The 26,018-nt window shown below is 33.9% G+C and overlaps 2 protein-coding genes across 20 annotated transcripts in view; both read left to right on the forward strand.

Moving 5' to 3' along the window:
• Positions 1–26,018, forward strand: part of Rabgap1l (RAB GTPase activating protein 1 like) — a 581,968-nt gene that overhangs the window by 188,465 nt on the left and 367,485 nt on the right. The gene's annotated exons all lie outside the window — the stretch shown is intronic.
• On the forward strand, positions 13,265–19,756 carry Gpr52 (G protein-coupled receptor 52). The gene is made up of 2 exons (XM_005319779.4): positions 13,265–15,504; positions 16,676–19,756. The coding sequence occupies exon 2, from the start codon at positions 16,852–16,854 to the stop codon at positions 17,935–17,937; it is 1,086 nt and encodes a 361-aa protein (XP_005319836.1). The 5' UTR covers positions 13,265–15,504; positions 16,676–16,851; the 3' UTR covers positions 17,938–19,756.

Below are 26,018 nucleotides of genomic sequence, written 5' to 3' on the forward strand. Positions count from 1 at the left end.
ACTATAAGTAGACTCTCACATTTCTGCAGCCATCTTTTGGTACCCAGATAATATTTGCATATATAGACATTTAAACAATTAGGGATATAAAAATTTATGAGTAGAAAGGCATAGGATTTTAAATAAATGGTTTCCTCAAATTTTCTAAAACTTTTCTGTCACAAGTACTCTTTAGTACACTCCTTTGTCCTGTGAAGACTGCCGTAGACTGGAGAGTTCAGACACTGTCAAAAGGTAAAATTACCATGAATTTAAAGATGTTCATTGACTTTTGTTTGTGATGGTGGGGCCAGGTGACTTCCCACTCTCTGAAATAGTATCCTGATGAGCTGAGCAGAGGAGTTTGGCTTTATATACAGGAGAGGCTGAAGAAAACAGAACAGAAAGTGGTTGGTTGCTTCAGTTTCTTTCCTTGTAGAAGTTGATGCAGAGACTTTCTTCTTATGTGGTTAAACTTGGGATGTTTGGGGATTTGGCTATTATCTTTCTTTCTCTTGATTTCTCATAAGGTCCAAGAACTTAGTTTCAGTGTGGTGGGCTTGGAACTAGCATGAGTCACTTCACCCCATTTTCATTTGGTCTTTGTTTGACCTACTGTAGGAGTTGGATCCAAACAATGGCCTCCTGTAAATTTTACTTAATAACTCTGTGGTCTTTGGTGTTATTCAGAAGGCACTGTAGATATTTCACATATGATAAAAGAAGAAAAGAATGAGAAGTTGTTTTATCTTGTTGTTGTCTTACAAGCAACTTCAGAATATTGGGTATTGAATAAAATTTTATGAGTGTTAAGATGGGAAGATGCTGCTCCGCACTACACCACATGACACAGATCACCGGAGAGGTTCCACTTTATTACAAAAGGCTGTGTGTTTATATAGGTCTAAGGAGAGGTAGCAGGGCTGAGGTAGATAACAGGTCGCCTGTTTATTGGCAAGCTCTTCCATATGTCAGTTCTGGAGCCCAAGAAGTTAATTCTTATTGGGGCCAAGGCTTTCCACCAGCAGGATTTGAACATTGGTGCCAGCGGGAAGTTTCGCGCCAGTGAAAGAAACAAAGAGGAGAAAGAGGGTTGTTAGACGCCATGTTGGGGTTTTTCTCTGGGGTGCTGCTGCCGTTATATGTTTTCCCAACAATGAGTACTTTATACCTATTATAAATGTTAACTATAAATTACTTAATGTCAGTATTGTGATTTTAAAATGTCCAATTAATTCTGCCATCTTATTAAGACATTCAAATCCTATGAGAATCTACTTTTAACTGAAGACAATTTTTTTTCTGAGCAAAAGTATTTTTTTTTTCAAAAAAGATTTAATGTTTAAGTAACCATTGCTATAAATAATCTTCTGTTTTACCTTGATATTTCAGTGTCTGGAAGTGGGTAAAAGAAAGTGAATTAAAGATGAGAAATCTAATAGTAGGTAATGGTTTGTAATGTGAGTCCCTGTTGCAGTCCCAGACTAAACAAACTTCAGCCTGTGTTATGGTCAACACAAGAAAAAAATCTGGAGCATTAGAGAATGGAAGCTGGCATTATGGAGGGGTTAGTGTGAAATTAATAGCAGCATGTAGCCTCTGTGAATATGTGTGTTTATGTATGTCAACAGTCATGCTATTTCGGTCCCCCAACCGAAGAATGCTGAGTGCTGTTGAGCAGGTGAAAAATTGTCCAAGATGATTACTGATCCCTACTTCTATCTCTAATTGAATTTTTTATACCTTTATTTTATCTATTTATTTTTATGTGGTGCTGAGGATCGATCCAGTGACTCACACATGCTAGGCAAGCGCTGTACCCCTGAGCCACAGCCCCAGCCTCTAATTGAATTTTTAATCACATTTTCTTCTTTGATTCCCAATTCCTTCTGATGAGAGGCATTTTCTTACTAGGCTTCTGCCAGTAAAGCAGAGTCCCTTCTTCTTTTAGACATGTCTTGAAAACAGTATAATAAGTTTATTCTTTCCTTTCTTAATTTCTGTCTCTTAGCAGTGATTTCTGTCAAGGGTTCAGTATTCTGAGTTGTTCCCTATGCTTCCTAATCACTTTAAGCCACTTAGCTTTGAAACTGCCTGGTGGAAAAAAAGTTGTACTGGCAGATGTAGGTCAATTCCTTGATTTGTCATTTTTCTCATTCCCCCTTAACATGACCCAAGAATGATGAGAAAGTATAATATTTTTAGCTTTCTTTTAAAAAGCTTTGTGAGTTTCAGCCACCTCAATTTCTGATATTTTAAGAGAATCCTGCTGTTTCTTCCAGAGTAGGCACTTACTTTATGAAATTTTTGTGTGTGTTGATATTCAGCAGAAGAGGAACACAATTCAGGCCACTGATTTATTTAGCAAATATTATTACTTTCTATTATGTGCCAGTCACTGTGCTCGCCACTGAAGATAATAGTGGTAAAAGATATTTTCAGAGCAGTTTATAGCCTGGCAAAGAAGATGAGTGACTGGCCAAAGATACTCAATTTGTTGATTGGTGAATCTAATTACCTAGTAAGTTATTTCGGGTCCCTCCAACAGACTTTTTTTTTTCCTTCCCTATCATTTGTATTGCCGTGGTATTTAATCATCATCATCAAAAGACATATTTTGAATATCAGCTGTATCTGTCAGGGTCTCAACTTTGAGTAATTTGTGATACCATTTCATGTAGGTGAGATCCTCAAAGGTCCTCCTGCCACCAGTGATGACTATATGTATTATTTTAGTATTATCTAAATATGTGGAGGCAGAAGGTTAAGTATAACTTCTTTATACTTTCAACCCTCATGATCATAATCTAATAGGACCAAACAAGAAGATCAGTAAAACATATATTTACCATACTAGTTCAATGTTAGGAATAAGTGTTTTTTGAAACTTACATAAACATGATTCTGAAAGCTACCATGCATATTTTTCCCTCTTGGACTTGGCCTGCTTGTGAGGCCATGCGCCTTCAGATGACTCAGTTTTTCCAGCACACTCTTCTAACCCACTGGAAATCCTTTGTGTATGGTGTGGTGATAGATCATGTGACCTCCACTGGGTATATCATTTACATATTAAATCTCTTTATGTTCTGTTTTCTTAGCCTGCAACATAATAAAGAAATACTTGGTTCTAATGTGATGGTAAGTGTTTCAAGAAATGTTGGCACCAACATTACATATCAATACTTTTTAATAAAAAGATAGCAGAGATAGAGGGATAGCAGCCAAAGTATCAGAATCTGCTTCTAGTAAAACTTTTAGGTTGTTTTAGAAATAAAAAATGAAAATTTGAAAATTAATGAATGTTCTTGGACAACTAAAGATAATCTCCCCAAGATTTCTTAGACTACAATTTAAGGACTATTTTGAAATATATACTATATACAGATAGGTAGGCAAAGTAATTATGTGGCATAAACAAGTAAAAATCTAACAACTATTACATAATTAATCATATAGGCATCATGTGGATATAAATTACTTTGTAGTTGGAAATAATGATTAAACCAATTACTGAATAATTCACCCTTTTTTTGGAGGTACAGTCTAAGTCCTTAATACAATTATATAAATTATATTAGGCTCTTTTTCTGGTACTTTTGAATGCTTATAATCATTTTTTTGAAAAATTAGGAAAAAATGTATTTTGATGAGTGATACTAATAAGCACAGATTAATAACGTAGCAAGTTATTACAAGCCATTCACCTGAAGGATAGTAATAGTTATATTATTTTAATGAAAGGTAATACAGTTTTATTGGCCTCAGGACCAAAATGACAGTGGTCATGACTAGTCATCTTCTTTACTGGGTAAGGTAGTTAAGGAAAGGAGTCTGTGTTTTTGAAGGCATCTTTTCCTACAGGGTTACCAGGATCTACAGGAGATAGGGCAGGAAGCTCTCCTTGACCATGTGCCACACCTCTCCCTGTCTGTGGCACTTCTTCCCACCAAAATCAGTCTAAGCTTCCAAAGTCTTTTTTACTAGTCACACGATAGAGTGGGGTCTTACAGGGGAATAACTAGGAAGAAGATTTTCAAAGGGTATTAAAAAAAACAGAAGGGTGCACCAATATTACATATCCATAGAGGTATGATATTCATAGGGGTCTGTTTCCAGACGATTCTCTTCAGTCCATGAATGCTGGAGAAATGTGCTATGTTAACAACATATATATGACCAGATTGGCCACTAGCTATTAGCAAGGAACATTTGAAACTGAAGAGTTTTTTGACTCTCTGATACAAAACATCTGAATGTAAAAATTGTTGTTTCCATGTGGCCATTCTCTAGGAAAAATATTAATTCATCTTACTAACTTGTTTAAATATTTCAAGGGACTTACCAATACTTGTAGAAACTTTATGAAAATTTTCTTTTCTATGAGAACAGGGTTCCACAACCTTGAGTAACACCTTACATGTGATGATAGGCCTTCAGTAAATATACATTTCACGTAAATGCTAATTAGATGATTCTGGGTATAGCACTTAGGCAGTAAGTAGATTTTTTTTTTAACTTTGAGTGTATTCTAGAGCAGAACAGTGAAGACTGGATGGATGAAGCAAGTTAGAATACTAGAAAATCCAGATTTGACACAAACTGAGTAGTTGAGTCCTGTTTAACAGACATTTATGGAAGGATCAGCTCTGTATGGAGTTCAGTAACATATAGGGTTATCACAGCCACAGTGTTGAATATGTATAGAATGATGAGGGGTGTAAGGGATGTAAAAAGGCACTTTATGCTGAAGTTTTGTTTTTTGTTTCTTTAATTTGGACTCCAGAAACAACTCATATACACAAAAGCATGAGTCTTTCAAGTTTTCTTTTGAAAACTGAGTCATAGATGTTGCATTTCAAGCCAAGTTAAGGTTTGATTATTCTACACTTCATGGCTTTTTAAAATTCTAGTTGCTATAACAACTTTGATATTTCTTTATTATTTTTAGCACTTCAGTTGCCATAACAATAAGATATCTTAAAAAATAGCAATTTTCATTTATAAGGGAAAAATCCCTTTCAATTAAAATGAATTTGAATTAACATTTGTTCCTATAATGTGAACATATTACTTAAAACGTGTGCTCTTCTGTTTTTATACAATGTTAACAGACTTTTGCAGGAGATGTTTTGTGGCTAAACTTTCCCCCCTGTGTGTGTATTGTACACCATTTGAAGAGAAATGGCTGATTTGAACACTTTCTGTAAGATAGACTTTTATTGGATTTCTTTGATTAAAAATCTTATTAAGCAATTTCCAGATTTTATTCCATAAACTAAAAAAATCTCTTACCTTTGGAGATATGAGAAAGCTTGGGATTTCTTTTTCTTCTATGTTATTTTAAAGTACATTTCAAATATTTTTAGTTCCATACTAAAACAGTTACCACCTTACTAGTCTAGAAATAACTGGCATCCTAGACCTGAAGTATGAGACTTTATTCATAGGGCAGTACTTCTATTTACTCTTGGAGAAAAAAATTTTCTAAGCTTAGTTTCTGATATTTAAGCCTCTAAAAAACTAAAGAAGGAGAAGACAACACTGCTATATTTGCTGTGCAAACAAACTAAAAAATATAGGGAGTGATATATTATTTTTTAGGTACCTGGTTACTTATAGAAATTCAACAAATTAAAGCATATATACAGAATGGGATCCTAATTAGAATAAGTTATATACCATGTATGTATAAAATGTCAAGATATACTCTGCTGTCATGTATATCTAAAAAGAACAAATTAAAAAATCAGGACAGAAAATATTCATACATACACATATATCTGTGTGTTTGTGTGGGTGCACACATGTATATCTCTAGCAGCTACAGAGGGGTATAATTGTATTAGGTATGATTGTATAGATTAAATTAGGTATAATTATATTAGGTTACAATCAGTTTGTACAGATTATATTAAGCATGATTGAACAATGTTATGATGTATTAGAATGCAATGTTCTAATTGATGTTAATCATGATCCTTGCCTATGAGGCCAACATTAAATTATTTTCATAACTCTAGGTTAAGGAAGGTATAGTAGTTAAAACTTCATATAAAAATTTAAATACAGCCAGACATGATGGCTCATGCCTAAAATCCCAGTGACTCTGGAAGCTGAGGCAGGAGGACTACAAGTTCAACTTCAGCCTGGACAATTTATCAGGATCCTGTTCGAAAATAAAATTTAAAAAGGGCTGTTGATGCAGTTCAGTGGTAGAGAGCTTGCTTGCTTAACATGTGTGAGATCCAGGGTATAATCCTTAGTACTGCCAAAAAAAAAAAAAAATACATGTGAAATTTGATACAGTAAAAAAAGCAGGAAATTAACTTTAAAAAGTCCCTCAATTTTCTGGGAAATGTAGAATACTGGTAGCTGAAGTTTTGTGAACTAAGGATTCATAATTTTATATTGTTTTGTTGTTAATCCCAGGATTTTCCTAGCAAGCATGGTCAGGTTTAGACAGTGATACTTCTTTCAAGGATATATTTTTTAAAAAGGCGTATTGAGGAGGTGGAAAAGATAAAGTACTATTATTAATTTCTTAATCTCATCAGGCTACCTGTGGGTGTAGTTTCTTAAAAATAATGAAACAGAAAGCTTACTGATAGTAAAGTAAATGCTTTTTAAACTATCAATGAGCTTTGAACAACTGCTATGTGCTTTCTTGTTAATATATAATTTTCATAAACAAATTTCAGAAAGGTTGGCTTTATCATCTTCGTTTTGTAGATGCAAGCTACATTACCTGGGGAGAATGATGTACCAGGCCTCTTGGTCCATGTGTGGTACAGCCATCGTGCAACCTAGATCTACCCAAAGTCTGTCCCCAAATTATGGTCTCTCTTATCTTCAAATTTAACAAATGCTTATTAAATATGATGGTATGTCTAGTGGGAAATATAGAAAGAAAGATCATTCTGTGTATGGTTTTATTTTAGTGTTCTGCATACTATTTTGACCAATTAATTTCATATGAATATTTTATGTTTGAAGGTTCCTCCACTAAGAAAGATTGGAATGTATGTGTAAATAAGTATTTTCTTTTTCCTTTGTAATTGACCCAGTGTAATGTATTCTCTTAAAGGTTTTGCTTATTTTGCAGTTGTCGTAGATCTCCACTGGCTGTGGCAGTCTCAGAGAGTGTTATACCTGGCCCTTAATAAAGCTTTCCTCATTTTAGGTCTCATTTGTATCTGGACTCTTGTGTTTGTGAGTACAAGCAGTGAGCCATGAGTTAGGTATAATGATTGTAAAGGTATGCAAAGGCTAGATGTATGTATTCTGTCTACCAAGAGATAGAACACCTTCTTTTAAGGCATTATATTAGTTTTCACTTTCTTTTGGTAGGGGTTGGGGGGTGGTTACCAGGAAATGAACTCATATGAGTACTGAACCACTGAGCCACATCCCCAGCCTTATTTTGTATTTTAATTAGAGACTGGGTCTCACTGAGTTGCTTAGCACCTTGCCCTTGCTGAGGCTGGCTTTGAACTTTTGATCCTTCTGCCCCAGCCTCCCAAGCCACTGAGATTACAGGCATGTGCTATGATGCCCAGGGTAGCTCTCACTCTTGTGAAACATTATGTTAGTTGTTATGGTACTTTTCTTTTTAAATATCAGTTTATATGATTTCCTGGAAATGTGAATTTTCCTAAAATTCACTCATGTAATTTAGAGCTTTCATTTGTTGGGGTTACAGAGAAATGGAGTACTTAATACATAAAAGTATAATCATAGGTTTATAATTTTCCTTGGTAGAATTGACACAGATTTTAAATGTTCCATTTTGATTTAACATGATACATATACACCTATCATGACACAGAATGTTTCCCTTATTCCTAAAAGTTCCTTTATACCTCTTGCTAGTCTATTCCTTGGTGTGTGCTCATGTGTACACATACAAACACATGCACATACACATGTACACATACTACCTACTTTCTTTGAGCAAAAAATTATTATTTTTTTGCTGTTTCAGAACTTTTTTTAAAATCAAGCAGCGTATACTCTCTGAAGTATAGAGGTAGGGTTTCCTGTTGTTAGTTTCATCCATGTTGTTCATATCATCAGTTTCATTTCTTTTTGTTGCTGAGTAGTATTTCTTTACATGGGCATATCACAATTTGTTTATCCATTCCTCTGTTGGTGGATATATATATATATGTTTTTTCCCATTTGTGACTCTTTTATTTTTAAAATATTGATATGAATCTTTTTATGCAAGTCTTTTTTAGACATATGAGGTTTTGGTTTTTTTTTTTGGATGACAGTGGAAGGACTTAGGATAGATTTGTTTAATATTGTAAGAAATTATAAAACTGTTTGTCAGAGTTGCCATTCAGAGTTGGGCCATTTTATAGCAGTGAGAAGGTTGCCATTGTTCTATACCTTACCAACATTTTGTACCATCAGTCTTTGAATTTTAGCCATTCCCATGGGAATATATTGGTATCTCTTTGTGTTTGACTTTGCTTTTAAGATGGCTGTGGCTATGAATGCTGAGCACTTTTTCATTTTCTACCACCTTCCTTCCTTCCTTGACATACAAAACTTGTGCTCTTCATGGGGTACTATAAGATATTTTGATATAAGTATATATTATGTAATGTTCCGATTCAGTTTAAGGATATCTATCTCTTGAAATATTTATCATCTCTTAGTGGTGAGGCATTCAAAATGCTTTTTTTTCCATTAAAAAATATATGATGCATTATCATTATTATAGTAACCTTTCTGTGCAATAGAACACACAGCTTATTTGTCCTGTCTTAACTGTAGGCAGTATCCACTGACCAACTTTGCCCCATCCCTACCCATTGCTCTTCCCAGTCTCTGGTAACTAATGTTCTGCTCTTACCTTTCTTTTTCAAGATCACCTTTTAAAAAAAAAAAATATATATATATATATGTGTGTGTGTGTGTGTGTGTGTGTATGTGTATATATATATATATATATATAGTATATATAGTAGTATATATATTCACATATATTGTATATATATAAAGTATATAGTAATATATATATATATATATATATATATATATATATATATGTAGAGGGGGGGGAGGGAGGGAGGGAGAGGGAGAGAGTGTGAGAGTGTCAGTTGTTGATGAACTTTATTTATTTTTGTTTGGTGCTGAGGATTGTACCTAGTGCCTCATACATGCTAAGTGAGCGCTCTACCACTGAGCCACAATCCCAGCCTAACTTTTTTTTTTTTAATTAGTAAATTGTAGGAGTTAGTTGTCTAGTTGGAATTCATGTTCTTTGTTTGACTAATTCCTTTTCCTAGTACTTTGACTGGCCAACTGGTTTTCTTTTTTAAAAATATTTTGTTTTAGTTGTAGTTGTACACAAACCTTTATTTTATTTTTATGTGGTGCTGAGGATCAAAGCCAAGGCCTCTCCTATGGTAGGCGAGGGCTTTACTGTTGAGCCACAATTCCAACCTCCCCGACTGGTTTTCTTAATGATATTTTTTATAAACATTTTTTTTATGACTTAGCCATTAAATTTTATTTTAGTTATTGTTTTCATTATCTTAAAAATTCTACTTTTGTGTTATAAAGATGTTTTCTTTAATAATATTTTCTTTTAGATGGTATCGATTTTTAGTTTCCATTTTATTTTTATCTGTGTTCCATTGCAACTAAATTTTGTGTATGGTACAAGTTTGTGTGTGATCTAAGTTCATTTTTTTTCCCCAGAGGATTTAGTATTTCAAATGAGACCAAAGAAACTGCATCTGTGGATACCATTTTTCTAAGTACCATTTCTGGATTTTTCTAAGTGCCATTTACTGAAAAGATTTTCCTTTCCCCTTGACTTGTTTTAGGGTTTTTATTGAAATTCAGTTGACCATATAATTGAGGGTTTATTTTTGGACCGGTTATTCTTTTCAGTGTTCTTTTCACTGATGTTTTATGCCAGTCTTGACTACTATGGCTTTATAGTGAGTCTTAAAGGTTGTGCCAGTCTTCCCACTTTGTTTTTTCTTTTCTTTCTCAAGATTGTTTTAGCCATTCTAGATTCTTTTTGTGCACATATAGATTTGAGAACCAACTGCTTCTTATTTTGAGAAAAAAACAAAAAAAAAACCCTGTTTGGATTTTAATTGAAATAGCAAGAAATATATACTTAAATTTGGGGAAAACTGACATTCTTAACAATATTGAGTCTTCCATTTCATCAAGATGGGATACCTCTCCATTGCTTTTTACTTTGTCTTAGTGACATTTTATAGCTTTTAGAGTAGAGGTCTTACCTACTTTTTATTGTTTATTTCCATTTTCTATCTCTTGAGGCTATTATAAATGGCTTTTTTTTGTTTTATAGTATCACTTCCTGTTATTTGTTTAGTATATAGAAATGAAAGATTTTAATATATTGACCATGTATTCCAACAAAATTTACTTGTTCACTCCTTAGTGCTGGGGATTGAACGCATGGACACTAAGCCATTGAGTCATATCCCCAGCTGTGCCTCCCCACTTTTGTGTGGTACTGGGGATTGATCCCAGGGTTTTGTGCATACGAGGGAAGCACTCTTCCAACTGAGCTATATCCCCAGCCCCCTATCCCTTTCTTAAAAATATTTTATTTTGACACCGGTCTAGCATGCGGGCACCCTACCATCAAGCTGCTTCCCAGCCCCAGTATTTCATGTGTAGACAGGCATGTTTGCCTTTTTTTTTATTGGCTTGTGTTTCTTTTTCTTGACTGGCTGGGACCCATAGTGCAAGGTACATAGAAGGGGTGAGAACATACATCTGTGCCTTCTTCCCATTCTTTGGGGAAAAGCATTTAATCTTTCATATCATACTAGATATAGGTTTTCCCTTAAAGTATCTTTATCAAGTTAAGGCATTTTCTTATCTGTACTGTATTAACTTAAAATTTTAAAAAATATTTTTAAATACCAATTACTTTAGTCATAATGAAATGAAGTTAATAATATAAACTTGGTTTTGCCCTTGAAAAGTTACTACATAAATATAATTTATGATGTATATCACTTCAGAGGGTTTATTTATCTTCTAGTACTTAGACTATGTTACTCCCAACTATATTTGATAATGTGTTTAAAAATGCATTTTCCAGCATTTTGGCATTCTTAAAATAAGTAACCATTATTGTTTTTCATAGTACTAGTCAAAGGGTCATATAGAATTGGATTTTGATAGAGGTGTAGATGACTAATATTGCTCTTAATTTGAATATATTAGGAGGTTGATTTTCTCCTTTGTAATGAATCATGTATTTTTAGCTTTTTGTTGTGAAGCTTGTATGTCATACAACAGATTACAAGGAACTTTGTTTATTCTGAGCTTCACAAAAACTGGTTACAACTCTTTCAGTTCTCTCATATATTTTACAAAGCATTTTTATATTATGCTCTATATCTTAAAGTTAAGTTAAACATTTGTTTGTTTTGCTCCCTTTCTGAGCCTAGTACTGTAGTGTGGGCTCTTAAGAGCTAATGGTAAACAAAATAGATGTTTTCTCCCCTCATGAGGCTTGAAGTCTAGCCAAGAAAACAAAACTGAATAAAATAAATAATTATAAACTATGATAAATGTGAAATATGGTCTGATACCCTCTGTGAACCCAAGGAAGGTTTCCCGGAGAAATTAGAGATCAAAAGATTGTATCTAAATCAAATGAAAGAAATGAGATAATATAGCAAGATAGAAATATCCTGAAGCAGTGGGGGTATAGCCAATATGGCCAAGCTATGTAGGATTAGGAGTGAGGGAAATGTGGTTTGCAAATGAGAAATGAGACTAGATAGTTAATGTGGAGCCCAGTTTGTATAGGACCCGTTAACACTTTGTCTAAGAACAGCATAAAAACCCTGAAACATTTTAACACAGGGAAGTGACATGATTGGTTTTGCATTTTGGAAAGAATATCCTGTCTGTTTAGTGGATAATGGATTGAAGAAAAGCCATAAACAGTGCAGAACGACCAGACTGGAAGTCACTGCAGTTGCCCAAGCACAAGATGAGGCAAGCTTGCAGAGGGGAGTGACAGTGGAGATGGAGAAAAATTAACAAGAGGGAAGGTTGGAGAAATGCAGTCTCCGTGCACATACATTTTGTGTCTTCTAGAATTCATCAGAAGACAACAGTGTTTAGTCACTATCTGTTCACCTTCTGGGATAATGCATTGCTTATATAGCTCCCTTTGGTAGTCACTGCCTACTGCTTATCCTATTTGTCATTAATAGCTAATATCCCTCTCTTGCTTTGCTCTCTGGATTCTATTGAGTAGTTGCTTGAACTGACTGGATGTTTAATATGAAATAATAATATATGTTAAATAATATATTAAACATATCTAAGGCTTAAATTTAAAAAATCAGATGCTTGTGCTGTGTCATCTACAGTTACACAGTTTTAGCTGTTGGATGTAATTATGAAGTAATCCTAAATAATGAGTCCTCTCAGATATTTCCTGATTAGCGTTCATTAGTTGAAAGGAGAGGGAGGAAGTTGATGGTGATTATAACAAGAATGGTGCTAGTAAAACATTTAATGACCCCTCAAATGAAGAGAATGGTGCCTAATGTTGAAAACAAAGGATGCTGTATGTACTGAGCTATGTGAACATATGATATTAATGCTTTTTGTCATGATTAGTTCCTATTATAACCAGATCTGAAGATAGAAAAGAAGAGGAAGGGGCCAATAGAGTCAGTTGCTAAAAACAGGAAATTACTGTGTGAGTCCTACTGAAACTCTTGTATTTACTTATCCATTTTTTAGGAAGTGGAAGGATAAAAGAATGTGTGCAATGTCAAAGTCACTGCTTCTTAGACTTTGCCTCACATTATCAGGTATCTTCGGAAGCATGTACAATTATGGATTATTTCCGGTGTTTTTATATTCACATACTTTAGTTTTTTGCCATTTCTCTAATTTTAGAAATATTACACTTTAAAACAGTTTTTAAAGTGTTTAAGTCTATACTTTTAATAATTTGTCTAAATTTTGGTAACTATAGTAATTAACATTTGATTTCTAAGTGTTTTGTTGTAAAGATTCATATTTTGACTTTTCTTTATGTGGAATGTGGAACCTAACTACATTCATGAATATTTATTTATCAAATGTAACTTCATTTTGCATATTTATTGTTGTACTAGGGAATTTTAGATCTGATTTTGTTTGATTTTAATGCAGTTGGGTATCTCTTAAAGTCAAAATGCTTCATTGTAAAATAAGACTTTCTAGCTTTTTTGTGTTAAATTTAAATATTTACTTTCAATCCTAAATATAATATTTATTCAAAGATTGCTGTTCTAACTTGTCTTTAAATATTTCTGGTAATGAGAAATGCACTTACATTCTATAGTTCACCTAAATCCATAAAGGTTTCAATAGTGGCAGTCTTCCTACAAGGCAGTTGTACCTTAGAAATATTTTTTTTTAGAGTCTGAGGAAATTTTGGACACTTCCTGACTGGTAGTCACCAGTAGACAGGGGAGGGTAGGGTAGGTAGGTCTGTATAGCTAAGAATGGCGGTTTCATCTGTTTTGTCTGTTGCCCGACTGTCCCCTGGGCTAGTGATGCTAATCTTCTCCAGCGCCCACTTTCTTCATTTGAGGGTTAGTGACTGGTTTCCTACTGTAGAGGGGTTTAAGATTCTTACAGGTAAACTCTGAACACGCACAGCACCGTGCATGGCACACAAAACATGCTTTTGCAAGTATTAAGTGTCTTCCCTTTTCATCCTCAGTTTCCTGATTTATTTTAAACCTGACATAATTTTTAAATTCTTTTTAATGTTCTAAGCCATTTTTAAGAAAGGTGCTGACCTCATGAGAAATACATCTAAAACAGATGAATGGTTGTCTGTGGTAAGTCAAAATAAATGAAAATGGTTTTAATGTCTGTCAAATATTTGAGCAGGTATTTAAATTTGCCTTCTTCTAACTTGGGTGCTGCTTAAGCACTGTATGACAAATTTGTTTAACCCCCTCACCTTTTTTTGCATGTTAGGATAATTGTGGGATAAACAGTCTATTTCTTCTAATGCTTATATTCTGAGATCATATTTGACCTTAAGTATTTCTCCAAATCGATTTTAATATAGAGTTGTTAGTTCCAGGGCTTGCTTTTTTTAATATTTATTTTTTAGTTGTAGTAGGACTTTGTTTTACTTATGTGTTTTTATGTGGTGCTGAGGATTGAACCCAGGGTCTTGCAAGTGTGAGGCGAGCGCTCAACTGCTGAGCGACAACCCCAGCCCCACCAGGGCTTGCTTTGCACCTCAAACTCATCAATTTTGTGTGGCGGTGGCAGGGATTGGAGAAATTAGTAAATGGTTTTTAACTTCTTCTCCTAATGGATATACAACTATATATTTTACAGGCAAAAATTTAGTAGTCCTATCACTTGAGTTTACAAAGACTTCACTGATTTTTAATAATTAATAAGTTTTTTCTGCCAAAGAGCATTAGATTACTGCTGACTTTTTGGTGTCACAGTACCTTGTGGTAGTTTTTCTATAGGGTTTAAAGGTGTGTGCCAGTTTTTCTTCTCTCCTGTTCATAGGGAATAATTCTTACAGATAGATGACATAAAGAGAATAGCTCTAGAAGTTCATAAGTGCCATTAACACATTTCTAAGGATCGGTCAGTTCCATTGTCGTCGTCTTGTCAATCTTGATCAGAGCTTGCCGAGTAAGTCTATAAGTCGGCATGTGCCTGGCAACTGTTACCTAGTGACAGTTTCAGCTGCAGTAGCCATTGGCTGTGCTGTTGATTGGGGCAGGAGGACCGAGTCACCTTTCTGATGGTGAGTTCTGCATCAGCTCAGGATGAGGAGGAGGAGCAAGGCTCGGGCTCAGGTGGAGGCAGTGATACTGAGAGATTGTGAAGATCTGCCTACAGCACCCTGGTAACTGCATCACAGTGAATCGGACTTCTGAATCAAGCAGCCCAGCCTAGCAGCTGCAAGAGTGAGTGTAGGTGAGAAGCGTTACCTTATTCCTGTGATGAGAGAACTATTTTGTGTTAAGTAAAACTAAGAATGTACAAGAAGGAGTATCCTGTGCCTTTTACAAAGGAAGAAGGACTTCCCTGAATGATGTGGCGGTGCATGAGAAAATAACTTTCAGAAGAATGCTTTTTGTTAAGCTGCTGTATTCTTCCCGAAGGAAATGTTTTCATTTCTAGTGCATGCTATTTCTTCAAAAGCTATGACAACAAAGACTGATAGGAGACTCTCTGAAATGCCTATACTTTAGAAAAAGACTTTGGCAAATGTTAGCCTGATGCCAGAATGACCTTGGAAGCCTTTTGGATGAATTCTATCCTGCCTGCCTTTCAGTATTTCAAACTCGAGGATTTAAACTCATCTTCATGCTTTGAGGTATTTTAAAGCAAGACTATCTCACAGCCCACCTAATGGCTCCAATATTAATTGAGCACTTGCTCAAAATATAATACAGAAATAGAAGAGGCATTTTCTTAGCATATGGCTGCTACATAACTGCAAATATAATACACAAGGTAATTTTCCACTTTCAGAAGATTTAATTTAAGTAATGATTTCATTTGTTAATAATCTAATGGAAATAGAAAAGGTATAGCAAAATGTTAAGCCTACTAGAAATACTTAAGTAATAAACAATGACAGTATTTCTAGTCAAATACTCTCAGTGCACAGGAAAGTTTCTATTATTTTCTAAATTTCATATATGTGTGAGATATAGGAATGGTTGCAAAGATGAGAAAAACTTTGAGCTATATATTTTATTACCATGTGCCAGTACAAGGAAGGTGGCATATTAAAAAAATGAAAGTTATCTTTTGTTAAAGATGCTGAAATTTATGGCTAAATAACAGCATTAAGAATTACAATTTACCTGTTTCAGACCCAACTCTGTAGATTATAGGCAGAATATACTTAAACCTTATTTTTGAAAGGGAAGAGATATAAATTACATTGCTGTTATTAGCACCAGTAACTGAATTGGGCTAAGACTCTTTTCATCTTAATGCTTTAAAAATGCATGCAGAATTAAACCTTCAGAAGTTTATTATATTGCTCACAGGCATATGTCATTCTCCCTGCTGGAAATATACCTCTTTTCTCATGAGAGTTATAGGGCAATCTTAAGTCTATTACCCCCATTCTGCTCTTTGTGCCCATATAGAGATGGTACTTCTTGAAATTAATTTTGCTACAGTTATTTTTCTTGCCGTTAAAAACAATTAGAGAAATGTATCATAAAGTTTGAACCATCAGCATCAAACCTGAACTGATCCCTAGGACATTCTTTGCCACAGTGAACTTTTTCTTAGCTTTCCAACCAAATGTGGGATTTTAATTATTTAAATCTAAAATATGAATGCACTTTTCTTCACAGATGAAGCAGGAAGCATGAGACAATATAAGACTATTCCTTTTTCTTTCTTTCTAGTTGATCCCTAAGAAACTATTTCTCTTATGAGAAAAAACAGCCCACAGAAGATTTTCTTCCCTTGGCAATTGATGTTTTTTTTTTCTTCTTCGTTTTTCCTTTTTCTAGAATTAGTTTTTCATAGTACAAGGTAATAAATCCATTTTTTTTCCAGAAGTGCCTTGTGTCTGCAAAAAAGTTTCTTGGCAGCATTGGAAGAAGCTAATCAGAGACCTCTTTTTACCTTTCTCCCTTCCCCTCCTCCCTACCCCTCAAAGCTGAGGTGCATTACTGGTGAACTAAGACTGATGAAGAAACCTGAGCACTCTCTGGGACATTCAGCTCTAATTGACACACTGAGGCTTGTTCTGAGATTCATGGACAGAGTTTAACAGATGCTGGAAAGGTCATCTGCTTGCTTGAGCCAGGGCTGCAGATTCCTTAATTCCAAGCCATGAATGAATCCAGGTGGACTGAATGGAGGCTCTTGAATGTGAGCAGCGGCAATGGGAATGTGTCCGAGCGTCACTCCTGCCCACTTGGATTTGGCCACTACAGTGTGGTAGATGTCTGCATCCTTGAGACAGTGGTTATTGTCTTGTTGACATTTTTAATCATTGCTGGGAATTTAACAGTCATTTTTGTCTTTCACTGTGCTCCTCTGTTACATCATTATACTACCAGCTATTTCATACAGACGATGGCATATGCTGATCTCTTCGTTGGAGTTAGCTGCTTGGTCCCTACTCTCTCACTTCTCCACTACTCCACAGGTGTCCACGAGTCACTGACTTGCCAGGTTTTTGGATATATCATCTCAGTTCTAAAAAGCGTTTCGATGGCATGTCTTGCTTGCATTAGTGTGGATCGCTATCTTGCAATAACCAAGCCTCTTTCCTACAATCAACTGGTCACCCCTTGTCGCCTGAGAATTTGCATTGTTTTGATCTGGATCTACTCCTGCCTAATTTTCTTGCCTTCCTTTTTTGGCTGGGGGAAACCTGGTTACCATGGTGACATTTTTGAATGGTGTGCCACCTCTTGGCTTACCAGTGCCTATTTTACTGGTTTTATTGTTTGTTTACTTTATGCTCCTGCAGCCTTCGTTGTCTGCTTCACTTACTTTCACATTTTCAAAATTTGCCGGCAGCACACCAAAGAGATTAATGACAGAAGGGCCCGATTTCCCAGCCATGAAGTCGATACTTCTAGAGAGACAGGACACAGCCCTGACCGTCGCTATGCTATGGTTTTGTTTAGGATAACCAGTGTATTTTACATGCTGTGGCTCCCCTATATCATTTACTTTCTTCTAGAAAGCTCCCGGGTCTTGGACAATCCAACACTGTCCTTTTTAACAACATGGCTTGCTATAAGTAATAGTTTTTGTAATTGTGTGATATATAGCCTCTCCAACAGTGTTTTCCGGCTTGGCCTCCGAAGACTTTCAGAGACAATGTGCACATCTTGTGTATGTGTGAAGAATCAGGAAGCACGAGACCCCATACCTAGGAAGCGGGCAAATTCCTGCTCCATTTGAAGAGAACTCATGGTAAACCACATGGAATCTGACAGTGGTTTTGGATTGTACTCTTGATTTACCTGGAAATTTGCCACCAGAGAAATATTTACTTGAATGGATGACTGTGAAATGAAGAATGAGATTGCAGATCCCTCCCCACTTTTTCATGGGGGAAAAGAACTAAAGGAAAGGATGTGTAGTGGGTAATTAATGAGGGAATGATAGCCTGTGAATATAAATATTCAGTAATGAGAAAACTTTAGCATTGTAGATAAAGGAAGGATCTCAAATTTTTAGGACATGGGCAAGCCCCTCAGCGTCTGTTTCTCTGACTGTTTGTCTCTCATTGTGTCTCTTTACATGTCTTTCACTTTTTGTGTTTGTGGAAGTTATTATTTGCACAAATTGCCCTTTACAGAAAAATGACACATATTATATACATGGCCAAGTATAGCATCCAACTATACTTTTAAACACATGAATCTAGAATCATAGTGGTTTTTTTATGGAGGATGCACAGTAAGTCTATTTGTTTATGCTTTCACAGTCTTCTCTGCAGCACAGATTTTTCTGCCACAAACAAAAGAAATGGTATTTTTTGTTTCTTCTGAGTAAAATGACATTTGCTCCCCCCCCAGTAGTAGCACCATATATGTTTAAAATATATATGTATGTGTAATTTTCCCTCCCTTTCCATTTTTTTTCATCTGATTTCTGTGGTACTTTACTCCAGAAGTATCTTAGTTAATGAAAGAATCTACTGTATAAAGCAATCATATGGTAAATAATTTATTCCTTCCAACAAAGCAATCTAGTAGCTTGTTTGGGAGACTGTGTTAAATATTTTCATCAGATTTTGGAAACAGTTTTTTCTGTTTTTTTTTTTTTTTTTTTTGAAGTTAGTTCATGTGCCTAATGTGCTATCTCCCCTGCTGGTGAAGCTTTGTTTTTCTTAAGAAAACCTACAAGTAAGTCTAATGCAAATTCCCGATACTCACCCTATAGTGATGTATCACTCTTAATGCTATTTGGAATGTCCTTTTTTAAAAGCATTAATTTTTTGTGTGTGTTAGGTCTACATCAGCTTACTGTTGTGCCCAGTAGTCATTTGTGTGATATGTATTTGCACATACTGTATTTTTTTATAACAAAGAAAATGTAAATTATATTATGTGATATGTGCCTAATGTTTTCTTAGCACAGTACATAGATCAATGTTGTTTAAGATGTCAACATTGAAAAAGTATATACAAAAACTTATTTTAAAAAGAAAATACTTTTGTGTAGTTGTTTAGATATTTATATTAGATGAAGCTGCATTCTTAGTGCTGCTGAGACTATAATGTACTTAATTATCAGACACAGGAAAGAGCTATAGGATTTTATTTTGTAATGATCTGTTTTCAGATGCAGAGATCAACTTATTTTTTAGTGTGCTACCTGAGATTGAGTAGTACATTTGTCGGGGGTTTAGATGCAGCAAGGTGGCTTTTGGGGAATGAGTGGTAAAACAGGTGTGAGCAGTAGAACATCTATATCTTACTTTTTTACCTTAAGTTTCCTGACTCAAAAATGTTTGAAAATTTATATTAAACTACTGAGTATTTTTCTTCTCAACATTTATGATTTCTTTGTTTTATAAAATGCATTTAATGAAATGTGCCTATGACTCCTCAACTTAGAAGCCAACCATGTTTGCATACCGGTGGTCTGACTTCAGAGGTTCTTCAGTAGAAATGCTGTCACTTTATTGAGGTTGTTCTGAACCCCTGTATATTTTTTAAACATGTAAGAAAGATTTAAAATAAATAATAAAATAGTATTCTATATATCAAAATCAGACTTTGCTTCAGTTTAATGAAACACTGAATAGGAACAGAAGTCTGCTTGTTTGGAAAGAAAATTCTGTTTTACACTTTTATAGCTGGGGTTTATATTTATTTTTGTCTTTGCCAGTGGTATCTTGGATAACTTGGAGCGCACCTTGTAAATTCAGACCTGTTCAAGGAAGATGTAAAGTTCAAGGAAACCTCATGCTGCCAACTTTTCACATATCTATAACTAAAAGTGTCAATGTTATACGTATTATTTGGGAATCAAATTTTGATTCCTTTAGAGTGTCAGTATAGTTAGAAAAGACCCAGTAGATGCTCTGCATAGAAAGTCTAAAGCTATGTGTATTTCATTTTCCTCTTCTGACTTTTTCTATTAATGATTAACAACAATTGTGTGATAGACTCAGTGTTAAGTTTTACGTATATTATAATAGTTAATTATCACTGTAGCCCTCTGAGATGGTAGTTTCATCTGTACCACTCTGCGGATGAGGAAACTATAGAAAAGGGATTCACCTTGCAAGATTAATCAGTGAGTCAGTGACAGAGGTTCCTGCACGCTCAGCTAGATGGGGCCAGGCTTTCACTATGCACTGTTGCCTTCTTTTCAGATAGTTTATACAAACCTCTGTCTGTAATTTTTACCTACAACATTTCCCTGAGTTTTATTTTCTTTTCTCACTCTAAGTCCTTTGCTTGAACTCTTTGCTTGTTAATACCTTTTTCTTTGATCTGGTAAATTTCTTTTATTAAAACAGCAATCTGATAAGCCCAGGCTCACAAGCTTAATCTGCGATTAAACTGAAACTTTGAGCCTGGAATGTCCTTGATATTACTCTTGTTAAGTTTTCCTTGAGTAGCTTTTTCAAATCTCTCTGAATTTCTTTTAGAAAAAAATCTTTGATGGAGAAGAGTAGGAAAGAAAGCCTTTATCGGCCTGAACGAGACAGAATCAGGCAAGTGCTGGTTCAGGTTCTTCATGTATTACAGGGATGCATGTAACAACTTCAGGGCAAGCCACTTACCTTCCTCTTGACATGTTTTAATGCACATTCACATAATAAAATAATACTCATTTTGAAACTACTACAATTTTAGATTAATGTGTTTTAAAAATATGAAGCATAACCATTTTTTTTTATTCTGTAGTAATTACCCAGTTTGGTTATAAATGACAGTCAAAAATAATGCTGTATTTTATCAATTCAGCTTTCTGCTGTTTGTGTAGTTTCTAAAATTATATAGTGTTAAAAGGATTTATAACCTATAGGTATATGAAATCTGAGCTGAAATCCTGTCACTTGTAGGCCGGTTGGCCTTAGGTAGGAGATCAAATGTTCCAAAACCCCAGTTTTTCATGTATAAAGCCAGAGGCTTACTCTCCCTGTTCAGCTGAATTTGAGGACTGAATGAGATTTTGTGGTCCATGTGCTCGGCATGGTGCTCTGTACACAGAAACTGTTCAGAATGTGGTAATTGCATTTTTATTATCTTTGTGGGTACATATTTATTAACATCACAACTTAAAAGATCTCTAATTCCAAGTTAAATAGAATCCATCCATTGAGGATTTAGGGTTTTCTTAGATAACATTTTTTTTCCTACCAAATTTGTGTAAATTCGGATTTGGGGTTAAACTCAGATGTTTTTAAATAAAGCAAACTTTCACAATTTTTGAAAGCGAATTTCTCAGAACTTAGTGATGGAGACTTTATTTGAAATTAGATACATAACAAGCAGATGTTAGGATGAGATAGGTATGATTCTGTGGTTTACCTACCTCCTTACTCTGTTTTTTAAATATGCTTGAACATTCTTTTTTCCATTAGGGTGCTAATAATAGAAAAGGATTGCCCAAGTATGTCTTACCATTTGTTTTGCAGTGTAATTTTCCTCATTTTTAAAAATGGAATTTGAACTATTTTCATATATAAATTACCTGGAACAAACAATGATTAATAAGTCAGTTTGCTTTACAGATACCACAAATCATATAAGTTCAAAAATAAATAAAATTATTTTCTTAAGGGGATTTTCTGTGGTCCCCCTGTGCCCTCCCCCCTTCCCAAGCTAACTAATCATTAATTGTGAAAACCATCCAACTTTATAAGCAACAAGAAAGATCAAGTTGTAGGGAATCTGCTAAGATAACATTCTAGGAGCTTGCGGCTAGTTTTTTAAATGAATGATGATGGTATCCAATCTATATGGCATTTAAATTCCACTGGATACATTTAAGAGTAATGTAAGAGTTTCAGTTTAAACATTGATATACTTCCTTTGTAACTGTAGTTTGAGTAAAGTAGATTGTTTTGTTTAAAAAAAAAAAAAAAGGTAACATTCTGAGCACAGCATTGCTTCTGTTCAGGTAGGGCTCTCCTGGTGCACAGTAACACTGGTGAGCCAATGCTTTGTAAGTTCTAGTGGGTGCTCATTTTCCGCAAACAGAGCTATGTTTTAGGATTAAGAAGAATGTATAGAAAAAGGCATATTATATGACCAGTTGTATGGAGAAAATCAGGTAGATTTTTTAGTTGTATAGATATTAAGGAAAACAAATTGACTAGAAATGAAAGAGTGTATTCCCTTTTCAGTATTTTTAATAAACAAAAGTTTTATACATTATTAGTGTTGGTCTAAAATTTAAAAGATCCGTAATAATTTTAAATAGTAAAATCGGTTGTCTTTTAAAATACTAAAAGTGATGTAATTAGGGTTTTCTTTTTTTATTACTGTTCTTTTTAAAAATTTTGTTTTTACAGTGATTATTTCTTTTTTTAAAAAATATTTATTTATTTATTTTTAATTATAGGTGGACACAGTGTCTTTATTTTTTACTTTATATGGTGCTGAGGATCGAACCCAGTGCCTCACGCATACTAGGTGAGCACTCAACCTCTGAGCCACAACCCCAGCCCGATCATTTCTTTTATAATCAAGAAAATTAATGTTTTATTAAAAGGAATACTGAACATTTAAAAATATTTTGATGTTTTATAAAATAGCTTATGTTATTATTGAAAACAACTCTATCTAACATACTGCATTTTTATGAAGATAGTTTATACAGTTTTCTGATTTCTGTAATATTTATTTCAGGTAAATTTTTCAGAGAGACTTGATGACCACCTTCTTGCAATATTAGATGTTCTTAATGCATTTGTGTCTTAACATAAACGGATTGAAGTGCTGTTTGCTGAATCTGAAATCTCATCACTGTAGGATTTTATATTGCACTAACGATGGCGTCTTTCATTTTTCATGTCTTTGTAAAGACCAGAGATTGGCCCTGCACTGGGGATATAGGGTCCAGTTGCTGCATTAAGTGCATTTCCTAAATATCAGCATTCTCCTGTAGGTCATCCATCTCTGAAGATCATGTTTGGTGAATTTCAATTTATTTATTTATTTTGTGTATATGTGTTTATGACTTTTTAGTGATAACTTTTATTTTCTTTTTACATGTGACTCCCAAAGTAAAGAAGGTCATATAAATAAATTCATCAGGAGTCTGTTATTTTGATAAATACTTAAAAGATGTATGTAATATTAGAACCTTCATTATAGTAATTAACATTTTTGAGATTCGAAAATTCTGAAATTTTTAGGTGATAAATATCAAGAAACATAGTAGTCATGGTGGAATTCATTGAATGAAAGTATTTTCTAAAATTCTTTCACTTCCAAAAGTGATAGTGATACTTAATCTGAGGGAAATCACATTTATCTAACTTTAAAATTTTGACTCTAGTTTTACTTTATGTTTTCTACTTGAGTATAAATAAGGCCGATGGCAATTAAAAATGACCAAATATATTGTATAAATTCAAGGTGGCAAAATTATTTAATTGCAAGGCACAAAAATAAAGTACAAAATTATGTAGCCTGCTCTCTAAAATTCAGAATGGATGTGTGAGTGAAACATAGTTAATGAGAGGTGATCTACAGTATACTGGTCTATGATTATACCTGACATGAAGATGAGCTCATGTACATATTATATGTAAATGCAATTTAAAAGTGTTTACTGGGGCTGGGGTTGTAGCTCAAGTGGTAGAATGCTTGCCTAACACCTGTGAGGCACTGGATTTGATCCTCAGCACCACATAAAAATAAAATAAAGATATTGTATCCACCTAAAACTAAAAAATAAATATTTTTTAAAAAGTGTTTACTTACATTCCCAATGGAGTTTGAAGTTTAAAATAGGTATTACTAGATCATATATTTTATGCTAATGGTTTCTTCACACACATTCCATTTACTTCTTCAGGAGTTTTATAATTAAAACACTAAATTGATAAGATTAATATTATTAAAAATGATAGATTTTTAAAGGATTAAAAGGTAGTTTGGTAAGGAGCAGGTAGAAATTATTCTGAAAATACTAGCTTTAATATAAGAAACTAAGTTAGATTTTTTTTTCCTTGTATTATTTTGGCAAAGAAAAATTACTTTAAAATTATGTTTTTAGAATTGTTAAAGTATCCAATTTCAAAATACAGTTTCTTTTGTGTCAGAAAGTATCTTTAATATAATTTATACCTTTGTTTTTGTGAAATGTTTCTCTTGTCATTGATTAGATTTATATAGTAATTTAAAAGTACAAATAGATACACATCAAATTTGTTTTGCTAAGAACTGTTTTGAAGAAAAACTTGATATCCCTAAAATTAATTTTATTTCACTCTCTACTTAAGTTGCACCAAAGACAGTTTTTAAAAAAGTTATGACATGTTCAAGACCTTGAAATTTTTCTGAATTTTTAGGGATGTTTATTTGGAAATCTGAAGAAGTACATTTTGAAAATCATATTTGGAATGTAATATTATTAAATATATGTTGTGATGGCTTCTATTTTTTTTAAATCATCAACTTTACCTAGCAGCTCTGTTCTGTGTTTTAAAATAGATTTAATACTTAAAATCAAACAAATTATTAAAATTTATTATTGGACTTTATCTTGATTTACTTCTATAGTTTTAGATATCTGCGTATACATCAGTAACATGACAACAGATAGGTGTGTGGGTGTGCACATGCATTTTAATGTTTCATTTGTACCCAAGTTACAATCTTTGGGCAACCCTATATTCTCAATTTGTAGTCATTCTACAGGCTTCATAACTTTCATCCTAATTAAAGGTATACATTTTTAAAGAATACATATTTAGAATTTGAAATAATGTCTTTGGGTGGAATTGTACATGAAGTCCTAATTTTGCAATAGGGATATGGAATATTGAGGTCACATTCATTGTAACATGAGGAAAATTCAGACAGGTTCCTGCTTCTTCAATCAACTGTGAAGGTTAAGCAATTATTGGAAAATACTGCAAATTGAAATTTGAAAAAGTGTAAAATGCTTTTTGAACATATATAATAATTCCCTTGATACTATGAATTAGATGTATTTTTAAAGCCTCTGTGAGTAATCACTGTCTCATTTCACATAAGGTTTTTTAAAGTGGTCCCAGCAAGACTATATAGTTAGAAAGAGATTCCGCTGACACAGATCTGTGTAGTGACAGTAATGCTGGTGGGCAGGTTCTTGAATATCCTGTCTGTGGAGATCTGATGTTGTAGAGGAAGAACCTTCTTTTTTGATTATAAAATGAGGATTGACTTAATTCATATAAGAAAAATTCTACATGAAATTTTATCTTTTAAAAAATTTCTGACATAGGAAAGATATTTTAAAGTTAAACTAAGTGAAAAGAAGGCTTTGAGATCATGGGAAACTTGAATGGTATGTATTGTTAGCCATGGTCAGTGTGCTAGTATTTCTTAAACACTTTTTTGTCTGTAGGAGGTAATGAAAAATTACCTTTCCCTTTGAAAACACAGTGGTCATCTGCTGACTTTATTAAGAGGTATATAGGCTGAGTTGAACAGTATTTTCTGTGTATTTAAAAATTTAGTAATCTTAATGATAAATAATTGTCAAAATCATGCTATATTCTTATTTAACTACTTTTCAAAAGTAAACATGTTATAGCTATGCTCTTTTTTTTCTTAATTTTCTTTTGTAGTGGATTTTCAATGTTGTTGAAGTCATCATAGTTTAGATTTTTCTCAAGCAGTATTATGGAAATATTTTGGTGTTTTTAACTACTGTGCTTTATATGTGTTTGTTTGTAGTCTACAAATTTTACTCAGATAATCAGAGAGATCCATCTGAAATAGCGGTGTTTTAAATAAAACCTTTCAGTACGTACTTTAGTTTTATTTCAATTAAATAATGGAGTTACAGAAAAATTAAAA

Source organism: Ictidomys tridecemlineatus, chromosome 10, assembly GCF_052094955.1.
Source record: "Ictidomys tridecemlineatus isolate mIctTri1 chromosome 10, mIctTri1.hap1, whole genome shotgun sequence".
NCBI lineage: Eukaryota > Metazoa > Chordata > Mammalia > Rodentia > Sciuridae > Ictidomys > Ictidomys tridecemlineatus.

Excerpts from the sequence above, each read along its gene's own strand:
- Gpr52 (XM_005319779.4), top strand. The coding sequence starts at position 16,852 with ATGAATGAATCCAGGTGGACTGAATGGAGGCTCTTGAATGTGAGCAGC.